The following is a 14340-nucleotide window of genomic DNA, read 5'->3' as shown; positions in this document are numbered from 1 at the left end:
TATCACTTTCATTAAAGAGTCATACCATTATTGTTTGTCGGCAATGACTCTAGCAGAGTTTTTTCGGGTCTAGAAGTTTTATCGGGTACTGTTGCTTTAATTGGACACGGTGATGATCAACTTGGACTTGCAAAAACAGTTGATTTTGAGCAGAGATAATGGAAAACTATCTCTACTAGAGTAACTACCAACAAACAAAAACAAAACGTTGATAATAGTTTTACAATATCATTCAAAAGCAAAATCTTCAACAAAAAGAACTATTAAGATGAATCAAAAAACATACTAGCATGAGTATACATCTTTATACTAAAGAGATTTTAAATTCCTTACTTCGCTAAATCATTCCACAGGGTGTTTCAAACATTTACCAAAATAAGAGCATTTTGCTATTACTTTGTAGAATGGACAGATAAGATTTTAATTTTTAATTGAAAAACATTATTTGAAAAAGAGGTCAAATAGTTAAATAATTGCAAAAAAAATAAACAAATTACTTAAAAAATCACCATAATAGGCCCTCTAGAATAAAACATATTGATCTTTAACCAACATGAAATCTTTAAAGTGTCCATTTTCCATTTCGGTCAGTGTAGTCATGTAGTCATCTGTTTCATGAAGAGGTAATATTATTGAGAAAGAAACTAAATTATAAGTCATTAAAAAGCTGTGGTCATTGAAAAACTCTGTTTATAAAATTAATAATTTTTGTAAATTTTTGGATAAACGAATTAACTTTATTTAAGAAAACTTGTGATTAAAGCATCACATAAAAATTATTAAGCACCAACAGATAACAAAATTAGAAGTGGCCAAAATAAATGTTTTTCTTAATATAGTACGTATAAGAAACAGTCTTAATCGACTATACTTCAATACATCAACGTTTGCAGAATTTGAAAATGTTTATCACGCCATTTTCTGCAACTATTATCAAACCAATCCATAAGTAATATAAAAAATGCTTACTTATACAGTTCAGTAGCCATTTTCGTCGCATCTCCAATGTTTCTACAGTCGATGAGCCAAAATCGAGCAGATACAGTTGTCGTGAAGGACACCACGTCGTTGACGAATGTCAAAGGTGTGGATCCGGTAACGTCTTCCCATTGCGCTCTAGTTGTTCCACCTTTTTAATAATAAAATAATGTTAAGCAAGATTTTCTATAGCATTTTTGTCTCAACATTTATATAAGTAGGTATATAAAAATTGTAAATTGGGCATTATGTTTCGAAATACAATGAATATTTGTTTCATGCACTAACTTTAACATACATGTAATTCAATACGAAATATTTTATATTGTTTTAAAGGTGGATTTTCATAGCAATTCACTGCTATAGTAGCGAGTGATTTAGGCGATAAACAGGTCCTATAGTTCTCCATGTTATTATTACAACATGGAAAACATACTAAACATATTTATCTTTTGGGATGCACAATTTTTATTTACTATAAATTATAGCAAGGAATAAATTTATGAGGAATATTTATCATTTTGACGTAACTGGGCGGTTTTTTTGGTTAGCGAAATTGTTTTTTTTAAGAGCCATCGAGTAGTTTATTGGATCCCAAATCCAGTATCATTTTTCAAAACAAAAACATAAACTTTTAACATTTGTGCTTTATTATTTGATGATTCCCTATTTCCAGTAATGAAACCGCTATTAAAGTGTGCAGTATTTAGCTTTACAAATAAAATAGTTTAGCAAAACATCTAAACTCAATTAGAGTCACTAATTTGATGAAGAAATTGTCATTTAAATAAAAAAATAATGATCTCTATTTTATTTTTCTGAGGACGATCCCAAGTAGAGTAATTTTTTCTTTAGTTGGTACACTATAATGGATATCTTTTTTGTATCCTTATTATTCTGCGGTAATTCAATTTGTTTTTTGAAGAATGGAGTTTCAGAACGTGGAAAAAAATAAAAATATAATATTAAATTTAATAATAAAAATATTACAATAATTTAAATGACAGACACTTGTGGAAGCCAAATATCTAATTCAATTACAGTAATCATAATTTTCACTATTTTTTTAATTTTTATTTCCATATTCTTTACTAACCTTTTAAAGCTCTTTTCAAAAGACACAAATTTTATCCATTATATTGATGGCAATAAAATTTCAACAAAAATATCAGATTGGGATTGTTGAATTAAATTATGATTGTCCAAATATCTTAGAACAACTCTCAGTTAAAAGTTATGAATTATTTTAGAAAAGTATAGGTATGTGTTATAAATAAACACCATCATAGAGCATCTAAGAATTGAAATGTGATATCCTACAAAACTTGTCCCGTGTAATCCTACAAAACTTCATGAACTCATAAAAATATACTATAAATTATTTAACTATTGACTTTTTTTTATTAATGTCAATAACGGTTGACACTATCTTTTTCCAAATGATTGTGCCAAAGCCAATGTTTTTCCTCAAACAGGATATTGCTTTAACAGTGAACTGCTATAAGAAATTGTCTTTACCAAACATGCCTCCTTATATTCTTAATTTCGTAAGTTTAAATGAAATAATATTATGCAGAAATTTACAGTATCTATTACAATACTTCATAATTTTTTTATTAACAATCGTATCAAATACCTTCATATATATTTTTTAAGAATATTTCTTTCTTGATTTACGGTAAAAATCGTATCGAAAAATACTAAATCTGTAAATATTTTCCTTAATCTTCCACATTCCACAACTAAATATTACAAAATATGAAATAAAATTACCATTAGTTACTGTGATATAAGCTAAATCATCTAATGAATTAAAATGAAGCGATGCAGGTGTAAAGCATTAACAAGAAGCCAAGCAATTCATTCGATCGGTTTCAGAAAAGACCAGTCGCGTGGCAACTAACTTCCGACAAACTTTTTTTCAACAATACGTTGGTAATTTTGATGGCAAAAGTACGACTGATCTGACGGACACAAAGGGACCAAGAAATGTATAAAAAACAAAAATAAAATAGTATTGTTAACATAAGAAATAACGTATGCAGCAAATCTATCTTAAGGTGAGAAATTGCAATATAATTTGTGTTTCGTGATCTCTTAAAAAATAAATATATAAAATTTAAGTAGAACGAAAAAAATATTACGACTAAAAGGCAAAAAAATTAAATAGTAGACGAGTAACTCAAGTAATATACACAGCTAGTTGCTTCCATACACTATTATTTAAATATTGTATCATGTACAACAAATTTTCGAAAATAAAAACGAAAAAAATAATTGCTAAATTTTAAATGAAAATCGAAGCCAAATCGTTTCGAATATTAAAAGAAAAAACAAAAATAAATAAAAAACAAAACTGCGTACGTCCATCTCTCGCATTCCTAATAATAAATATCCATTTAGATGGAAAAATATAACATAAAAATATAAATAAATCAGATAAAGATGTACATTCTAAAGGGGGCAGCCCAAAATAGTTTTAGTTAGTTACCTTTGAGAGATCTTTTCCGAAACACCCCTGATGGGACCCCGCGTGGAAATTTTAAATAATAGCGCATTAGTTTAGTCTGGTATAGTGATGGAATTTGTTAAAGGGTCTTTTGTAAACACTAAACGCATAATACAATATTACTAATTGATATATGAGAATATTTATCAAAATCATAAACACTTGTTTATACAGTGTCTCTATTATCCCAATTGCTATTGTAAAATAGACATTCTGAAGAAAATTTGAGATCGCAATTAATACCAAAGTAATTTTGTATTGACTGGAACTTGATTCATTCGAAGTTATTTAAATGAACAGGATGAACCAAAATCACGATATGTTCGTCGCAATGTCTCTTATATGTCTCGATGTGAATATTATCACGATAATAGGGCAATTAATGTCACTAATTTCATTAATGCCATTAACTAGGCCAATTGTAGTTAAAAATGTTAACAGGTTAGCAATTTAGTAGGTACTATGGAGTTCTAATAAGATTACCAATTAATTAAATTTTTTACTTGGTAAGTGATCTTGTAGTCAAAGAAATTATACAGACCAATTTATTTTCTAAATTGCCTGATTTCCTGCAGATCACTAGAATTTACTAAAATATCGCAAGCGGATTCATGAATGGAGATCTTTAATCGACGAAATGTGAAAATATAAATAACAAAATTTTATTTGATGTTTGAACATACATAACATCAATTTGTCTAAAAACGAAACCAGATTTATACATTCACACAACCAGCATTTTGGTGTGAATCATATATAAAAACATTCTATAATATGGTGATTGTAATTCAGCCTGTAGTAGCAAATAACTTAGTAGACAAAAAAAATAATTTTTAAATCTAAAATACGAAACCCCTATTAATTTAAAAAAATAAACCTTCGTGGCTCCTAATTTTTTGCACTTACGGATTTACACCCTGTAAGAGAAGTTTTCATTACCTTGACTTGGCAATAATACGTTGACATCTAGTTCTGGTATAACTGAAAATTATGGAAGACCAAAAATATTTTAAACGATTGGTCCTCAGGAGCATTATTGCAATCTCAAAATACATGTTCTGTTCTACTTAAACTTTATAATGACTAGAATGGATTCGTATAATTTTCACCTAAGGTTATTTTAATAAAATGCTGCGATATAATATGACTTCAACTTGTATATTAACCCATAGTTCAGGGTGGCATATTTATCTTCATACGATTTTTGAGCAAAAAAATATTTTGTTTGTATGGATAAAATAACTGATAACTGATAATGCTACGATATTTAATGCATAATTTCGATAAATATAGCGTTAAGTAAGAAAATATTAACTGACTATTAAGTGATTTAAAATAACTAATGACAGGTACCCTAAACTAACCTACTTTCTTCTAAGTAACTATTACTTAGAAAGTTTACAGTCTAAGAGGGCAAAAGTTTTACAAAAGACCCCGATCAACGTCACTATAGAAAAAGAAAAACCTTACGAGTAGTGAGGATTAGCACAGTAACTTTCCTTACATAAAGCGCGAGGCTGGCAAACTTCCTATCTAGAATTACGAATTGGCAAAAAACAATGTAACAGATGGTACTATTAATGTTTAGAACGACTCATATTATTACTCTGTAGCATATATACATGCTCTAGCCTAAATTCGATAAGTACCACTGATCTAACTAGAATATTCCTTAGCTACTCATCTATATCTACTATCTAGGGCCTTCTAACTTAAAAAGGGGCCGGATGTTGAACAAGAAAATGTAAGAAATTAGTAAAAAATATCGTCTACTTAGAAAACAAAAACGTTGTCAAAGCTTGCCAACCCCTTAACAACAAAAAAAAACGAATTTACAAAAAAATACAAGGACACAACACAACACCAAGACAAATGGTTTAGTAGAAAAATTTTGAAATAAAAATATTTTTGAATATCTAAAAAAAGATTATGTAATTATGGTTTTGACCTAGCTTAGTAATAAATATAAAAATCTATAACTTAATCTAATAGATAATTTTATATTTGTTACATATAAAAAATATCAGTGATATTAAAAACAACATATACATCAAGAAGGTACTTTACCTGTTAAAATTGGCCCCACGTTGGGCTTCAAAAATACAATATGGAAGTGGAATAAAAGAAATTGGAGTATTATTTTACTCATTTTTGTATTAAAGTATTAAAATTGAACGGGTTTTACATGTTATAGAAAATTTCAAAATCTAAGACCTGCGTCAAGACGTCGCGCGTCGTTGATGAATGCTCTACGTTTTCTGCTATACTTGCAAGCAAGCGTGGAATATTTTTATATGTTACAAGGATAATTAAATAGTATAATGTCAGATAAATAATATTGACAGAAATATCGAGTAATCTTTAAACAAGGAGGAAGCTTGTATCTAATTCTGAAACACAGATTTATACATATTCTTTGACCAAAACATTTTAATATCACTGTCATCTTGATTCTAAATTAAGTAAATTAAATTTAGAAAAATGAGTGGGGTTTTATTTACCTGTTATCGAACAGAGCAATCTTAATGTGGGCGCGGATCCACTGTATTGATTGATCATGCCTTGTGAATGGGCTGTTGGTACTGGCATATTCAGTCGTATGGCTTTGTGGAATTTTCTTCTGCGTGGCTCGACAGTGACCACAGGTGATACGGCAACGCCATGGCCTAACAGTTTGGCCGTTAGTTCTGGATCAATAGGTTGAGCCTAGTGACACAATACCATATATCGGTAATGAGCATTACAATTTAAAATTATTATTAATTTACTTTAGGCAGATTAAACTAAATATGTTCATAATTTCAAAGCGAATATAATATGATAAATAAATATACATTTTAAGGTCACATCGCCTGAATTATCTCGATAAATTTCGTTAGAGTAGAGTAAATTTAGAAACTACAAGAACAACTTTATAAAACAGAATTTGCCAATCCTTCAATGTTAATAAATCAATAACACTAAAAGGTAATTGTAGGTATTAAAATAAAAGGCAATTTATTAAATATAATTATACAAACATTTTCACTAGTGAATAATCATAATAAGTCAAATTCAAAATATGAATTTGACTATATGTATACTATGCTGAAAATATGCGGCCATACATTTTTCAGAAGCTCATACAAAGTTGTTCAAGATATTGAATAATAGTTAATATTTCTAGAAGTATATAAGTATCTCCTAAATAGAGGGGAAAATTTAAAATATTAACTAGGTATTTTGAGAATATGTATTACTTTATTAAAATACTTTAAAGTTTTAAGTTTTTTGACTTTTTGGGATAAACTCGTTAAAAAGTTAGGTTTTTTGTTGGTTAGAAAACCTAACCTTACATTATAGACTTAAACTTATTTTATAGAGTTAGTCTTATAAGTTAAAATTTCACAGAAATTCTGTAATGTAAAATTAAATTATTCAATGTTGTAAAATTTATTCATTATACAAAGTGAAACAAAAAATATTTTGTTCCAGAGTTGTTCGGCAAATTCACAATTATCGTAATATTAGTAAGCTAGTAACTAAATAGGGCGATAACGATGATCCTTGATTTTTGCAATTTTTTGGTGCTTTGATTTTAAGAAAAATTGAGAATGTAGTAGTTTCTTTAATAAAAAAAAAACAGTGCATTTCTATATAAAATTTACATTATCAAATTTTGCTCATTTCAACTTTATCCACTAGTTCTACAAACTTAAACTTAACAAAATTTAACTATAAGTTTTCAATATATGGCTAATTTTTTATATATGGTTTGCTTTATCACTACTTATTTAATATCTAGAATATTAGAGAATTTGAACATTACACGAAATTAATACAAGGTTATTGATTTTCTAGGAGAGTTAAATCTACTTAAAATATATTTATAAGATCGCACCATATCCGAATGTGTAAGAAACCATATAAGCGACTAATGCTTCTATATTTATCTAGGACCTCATACTTTTACAGTTATTGCCAATGTATCTTAGTAGCAACCATATTAGACCTTAAATATAGAAACTATATTAATTATGTCTCCTTTTTATAAGTCATTCGTAACCTTTTGACCTAAATGAAAGCGTATTTTTACAAAAATTAATTTCAATACAAGTGACGATAATGTAGATACGTAGATATGACGATGATAATGTAGATATCTTTATCACATTGGTAATAATTATCAGATACTCATAGTTACATTTTTGTTATATTTTTTCATTTAATCAGTTTTTAGCGTTTTTTTAACACTTTCTATTTTGTAAAGAAGACTACCATTAAAACCTACTACAGTTATCCAATATTCATTTCATACTAGTAATCAGCATAATGCATACCATCCTGTTGTATTACAGCAGCGGGGTAACAATATTTACGACAATACAGAAAAATTCTCTATTTCGAATAATCAAAACATTTGCAGTAAATATTAATGTGGAAATCTCAATAAAGTGGTGAATGTCAGTGCAGAATGTTGTTATCCTAGCTGGACAGTGAGTCATTCTTGATTGCAAAAAATTATTCTAATCATGGGTCTCTATAGCCAGTATGTACCATTTGATCGAAAAAGAAATGTTGTCGCAGTTGCCTCGTAAATTACAATCGAAGATAATATCTGTCGCTATATGCTATGATTACTTTTGATAATATAATTATTCCATTTAAAAATAAGGAACTTCCAGCTCTATTTTGATAAAATAATTTTTACTCAATCAAGAAGAAGCAAATCTATTGAGTAAAAATAAAATGTAGTAAATTAATGGCTTATCTGAAACTTTTTAGTATTTCCATTTAAAATCTAGTTTTCAAGTATACAAATTTCGTAAATTTTCTGGGAAAAACTATCGTAGATTTTAAACTGTTCGTAAATGACAATATATGGATGCATAAATCCAAATATATACTACAAATTACTTGATTAATTTTAAACAGCTAGCTACATTAGATATTATGAGATTAAAACCTCCGAAATTCGAATAATCTTTAAAACTTTTTTGAATTTCTTGTAGCCATATTGTTCTGGCGAGACCGTTTGAAATTCGCATGTATGAAAACTGTGCTCAAATACTAATTTTTGACAAATTTTATGTAAGTTTTATTATCAATTGACATTCCTACTGTGATTCTTTTTGTTGTTTTACTCCATTATTTTAGTATTTAGGTTATTTTTATTTTATTTTATAAAAGACTTGATAACAAATACCTTTGTTTGAATAATAAAAGTAAAAATATGCCACCTCAAATTAAATTTAGTGTTATTAATACAAAAGATTTTACAATTTGCAACTCAAAGCACAGGAGGCGATAAATTGTCGTCAGAGCGAAAGTTCTGTAAACTTTGTCAGAACCAAATCAGAGCCACCCAACCACAGAGGGGGAAACCACAGATCCTTCGACTTCCGTACTAAAATTCCTAAATTTTCTGGAAACATGTACGAATGATCTGTTAAAATTTGATGTGGGCTTCTGAATCCTTATCACAACCACTACAGCTACTGTCTCAATGTCTATACAGGGTGAGTCTTAAATAAGGGCAAAATTTTTAGGAGTAGTGTATTTCGACCCCCGAAACATGATTATGATTTTTTTTGTTTGACTGAAAACTGATTTTTTGTTTAACTGACTGTTTTTAGTTTGGTCAGAGCAACTAAAAATTTTTTGTATTTTTTTTTTAGTTTTTAGTTAAAAAACATAATTTCTTGATAATATGACAACATAGATAGTAGATTAAATTTACAAGAAAGAAAACGCAGAAAAGATCCACTGGTACCAACTCAAAATTTAAGCAAAATATATTTTTGTGGAAAGTAAATTAACTCGGTTATTTTGGACTTCTTTGAAAAACGATAAACAGAAAATATGTTTCTTGTATCGAATCTACCAGCCCTGAAAATATTTGTATTTATTTAAGACTCGCCCCGTATATTTCGAATTCGATTTAGTAGCGAAGTCGTAAATAGGGTTTTAAAGATCGGCGTATGCTGAATACACATGCCAAATCTGAATAATCTTGGACAAGCCAATTTTAACTGTTTTTCTTAAATTAGTTAAAATTGGCGTGTCCGAAATTGTTCAAATTTGACCTATTTCTCAAATTCAGCATAGGCAGACTTTTAAAAATCTAAAATCAACAGGGCAACTACATAATAGGTGGCAGCAATAACATTGTTACTGACATTACCAACTAGAAAGATTTTTTTCTCTAGAGCAATGAATTAATAGAATGACATACTTACCGTAAAAGAAGCACAGAGGATTAAGACAAGGATAAATTAGGAAATGCAGGAATTAAGCAAAACAAAGCAAGGTTCAGCAGCAGAAAATAAAATAAATGAGAGCTTCAGAGTGCGACCAATAAGCATTATCCAGGGACATAGCTTGAAAGAAAAAAGGAGTTGCTTGAGCTTTTGAGGGCCCAATAAAACCTATTCTATAACGCGAACTATGTATAATGATCTGAACTATATGAACCGTGCTTTGTTTGTGTTTAACTACAATAAACATTTTATGGTCACAATTTTAGACTGAATCTAGTTAGTTCAATCCTAATAAATTTAAAATCAGAAAAATTGTGCCCAAGCTATTTACTGTAGTTAAATAGTTTATTATATGTGGAACAATAAAATGTTAGTTTCGTTAGTATACGATGTTTTATTGGGCACTCATTAAAGTTACATGAAAATTAGTGCAGAAAAACCAGTGTAGCAAGAACGGACATTTTACATCGACAAGATGGTTGATTGGTGACTACATTACGATTACTCTTAAAAATTAAAAGGAGGAAAGACAAAGATTCCAATTGAACACATAAAACGTTTCTATACAAGTTGAGAGTGTTGATAGAACAGTAACTTTACAAGGACACTACGATAAAATACATAAAAGGTACTAATAAAAATATTCTCCTTACTGGGCTCTACAACTTTGTAATTCTTTAAACAGGGTATATTCTTTTCGAACGATTTTTTTATTTACTACCACATATTACTCACATTAATCACGATTAAAATTTTTAAACTACCATATTATCTACCTTAGTTCTGTTCTTCGTTTCCCTCGATCTTCTTCTCTCATTTCTTTTGCTTCTCCGATTTTTGCAACTTCTTTAACTTCTCATGGAGTACAAATTTAAAATAGACTTCATTATATCACTTTCTGCAAACATTTTGGCTTTATTTCGAAGGGGAGCAGGCGAATTGACATACTTAGTTACTTACTTTTTATATTTTACCATATTTTTTTCATTCTTAAATCATTGTACCTACTTTGTGATTAATAATGTGGTTGTAAATAAAATTCCCGGATTCAGTTGTAGATAAAACTCCGGAGGAAATATCAAGAAAAGTAACAATTCATATGATTACCAAAAGAAATCATGTCTAACATAATAAACCAATTATATAATCACAATTCTTATAATTATTTTTAACAATAATATTCTAAATTTTAAACCACTCTTTTGTAGAGTTTAATGGTCATATTCAGAACATTTAGTCATCAAAATATGATTTACAAGATCCTTATAAAGTATACTGCTATACACACTTTTTACAACTTGTCTATACGTTTAACTTCGTTGTATAAATAAATAAATTAGATCATAACTTTCTAAAATACTAAACTAACCTCCTTTTTTCTATAACACGCACAACAAATGTGATTTAAACAGTACAATGTTTCTGAACAAACGTTGCTTTAACATCCATGATAGAAAAAATATTGTCTACTATAAAGTTTAAAATTTACCAAAAATAGCCTTTAAGGTTACACGATATAAAACATGATATTTCTATAATTTCGTAATATGTACATAAATATTTTTTATATTTTTTAAATCTAGCATTATGAGTTTTACATTCATTCAAATTAATGGCTACTCACATTCTCATAGTTCGTCACCTTTTATGCTTATTATATAAAAGTCTAATCTTAAAAAATATTGACAAAAATTGATGTGTTTATATACCTACACTTGAAGTACTCAATTCTAAATTAAGTTACTTTCAATATTATAATAAGTTATGTCTATAAATAAATATAATAAATATTTAAATACAATGATATACACATATTTATAAATAAGTCATATTAAATACATTAATCTAACATTTTGTACTTGTTGAATACTAGAAAACGAACATTCGAACTTATAGTAGTACTTCTTAATTTTGACACTTTTTTTTAATTTGGCAGTCAGCTTGAGTAAAGTTCAGTGACGACTCTTGAAGTAATAACTGAGTGAAGTAAAAAAGTGGTGCAGAATACAAAAAAAAATGTGATGGGATATGAAATCATCGATATCGATTACGCGCATTCCATGTCAATAACTCAGTGAATTTAGTACGTGTTTGTGAGGTTTTAAAATCTGGTTGAACCCAAGAGCCATTGTTCTGAATTTTACTGTTTTATAAAATCCATCTTAAAATAAATGACATTTATTCTCTAAAGGTTTGACAAGATGGTCACAAACAATGAAAATCCACTGTGAGATTCAAAATGATTTTAATAATTTTGTCCATGAGGACCTCAATAACAGAACTGTAATAAAAATAAATTCAAAGTCATGAAGAAGTAGTAAATGATTACATTTTTCAAGGTTGCTTACACTAGAATTTTCAAGCTAGTTCTAGAGGTCAATTAATTTACTATTCTTTACATCGCATTCTTTAAAAGTAAATTAGTAATAATTACTATAAAAATAAAGTAAGTTTAAAATTGTTACTTTAAAATTATAATAACTTTTAAGGTACCTATTTGATAAATTTTGAGATTAATCAGGAAAAAATATCACAAGGCTTTCCATATGATTTTTCTTGTAAAAAATTACAATTATTAAAAAAAGTTACGACTTTACTATATTTGAAATATTATATTATAATGTACTAGTTATAAAATTATAAATTAAATATTGTAAATCTCGTAAAATATTTAAAACAAAAATCAAAGATATTCTATGATTTCTCTGAATTCTTCTTAATTCTTAGAATTTACAGTTTATAGTTAGTTTAGAATGATCAGATATTTTCAGAATATTTTAATTTTGATGTATTTTTACACGGTATTCTCAGAAAAAATAGAACAATTATAATAAATATACAATAATATTAACCATGGAAGTTTAAATTAGAAAAAATAATAGTTTGCTTGAAACTCGTTTTTTTCTTTCGAAATCAATATACGTTTGTTATTATTGAGCTGTTTAATGCTTTTTCTGTTAGCACAAATAGTAATTGAGTATCAAAGCTATTGCAAATTTTTCTTTTAATATCTTGCAATGGTAATAAAATATTTCTCATTTATAAGTTATGAACAATATAGAGATGACTAATAATATAATAGCTTATGTTTTTAGTGATGCGGTTTCTGTATAACTTAACTATGAACAAAAGCATATTGTAGAAAATCTGTACGTGACAGTTGTAAGGTAGTACTCATTAGAAATATCATCTTTAAACATTTGGTTGTCGTATATACTATCTCTGATTCACAATAAGTCGTATAAAAGAATATTTTGTGTTCCTTTTAGCGTAGGTGTCAATTACAAGTTTAATGTTTTATAAGGAAAAACCTACACAGTTTTACAATACTAGATACCACATCAGCGAACATCTATATCATCATTTACATCAATTAATATTTAATAATCAATTTTGAGATAATACTAAATGCTCAACAAAATGTTCATTTATAATATAACCAGCGGCGGCTGGTAGAATTTTGGTTACAGTGTGTTCCATATTACGCCATCTGCGTTATTAGTGAAGATAGAAGGGTGCGATTTTCACAAACCTGTCCCACTTTTTTGTCAAATGGAAGATGCCGTAAACAAAATTTTCACAGCCCTCCTCGTTTCTGAGTAACACGGTCTTTTTGAAAATTTTGCAATTTGGAACACCTGTATCTCTGTTATTGCTAAAGGTATCGAAAAGGTGAAAACTGTATATTGTAGAACTTTTTACGGTAGAACACAGTGGCCTAGTCTGTTATTCTACAAAAAGAATATATTTTAAAAATATAAAGTAGAGTTATATTTTCTTAAATGAAATACCCTGTACATTCATAAATTATATGATCTGGCTTGCCATAAGCTTCTCAAAAATTTATATCACTTTATATTTATTTTCACTATTCACTGCAATATGTAAAAGTTTTTATTAAAAGGTCATATTTATTAGCAGGCCATTATTGATAATAAAAGAAACTAAAAGATTATTAAAAATATACTGCTCTCAGTCTCTTGTTTTATTTTGGGAACACCTAATAAATTCTTTATATATTAGGGAAACTTAACACTCTACCGCTGTTTGTAAATCTCCTCACAACTTTGAAACTATTAAAACTTTATTAAATTATTATTTAAGCCTCCCTGATTCCCGGATTTGTCCGTTCTCGATTTCTGATTTTGGGGATTTCTAAAATATGAAATATATCGTGGCAGCTACAACACTGTCGAACTGGAAAGTGCTTTAATAATGCAAGGTTTCTGGATATTTGCAAACCCATCCCGTTATAAAAAAAGAAAAATATATTTACAGATTCAGTGGTAACACTTCAAAAGTAAAATATATCAATGCCATATAAAATGTTAATATGTGTATGACTATTTAAGTAAATACCATTTTGATTTTTTTGTTATTTATCAGGGCCTACTTATTAAAAGATGATATATTTTAAATATTGCAGTAAATAGTGAAAATAAATATAGAGTGATATATATATATATATATATATTTTTGAGAAGGTCATAGCAAGATGGGTAATATGATTTATAAATACAGGGTGTTCTATATGAAAAAAAAAACATAACTTTAGTTCATATTTTCAAAAATATTTTGTTCGTAGAAAAACAGACTACGCCACTGTATTTTACA

General features: G+C 28.0%; 1 protein-coding gene across 1 annotated transcript in view; it reads right to left on the bottom strand.

Annotated features, from left to right (window-relative positions):
- The window catches only part of LOC115886167, a 123468-nt gene that overhangs the window by 86350 nt on the left and 22778 nt on the right, over positions 1 to 14340 (bottom strand). The window contains exons 7-8 of the mRNA XM_030905245.1: positions 5989 to 6193; positions 970 to 1129 (exon numbers count right to left, since the gene is read on the bottom strand). Coding sequence (XP_030761105.1) covers positions 970 to 1129; positions 5989 to 6193 — 365 coding nt within the window. The remainder of the gene's footprint in view (positions 1 to 969; positions 1130 to 5988; positions 6194 to 14340) is intronic.

Source organism: Sitophilus oryzae, unplaced genomic scaffold (genome assembly GCF_002938485.1).
Source record: "Sitophilus oryzae breed Bouriz unplaced genomic scaffold, Soryzae_2.0 scaffold_1126_pilon_pilon, whole genome shotgun sequence".
Taxonomy (NCBI): Eukaryota; Metazoa; Arthropoda; class Insecta; order Coleoptera; family Curculionidae; genus Sitophilus; species Sitophilus oryzae.
This window is presented reverse-complemented; position numbering and strand designations above follow the sequence as displayed.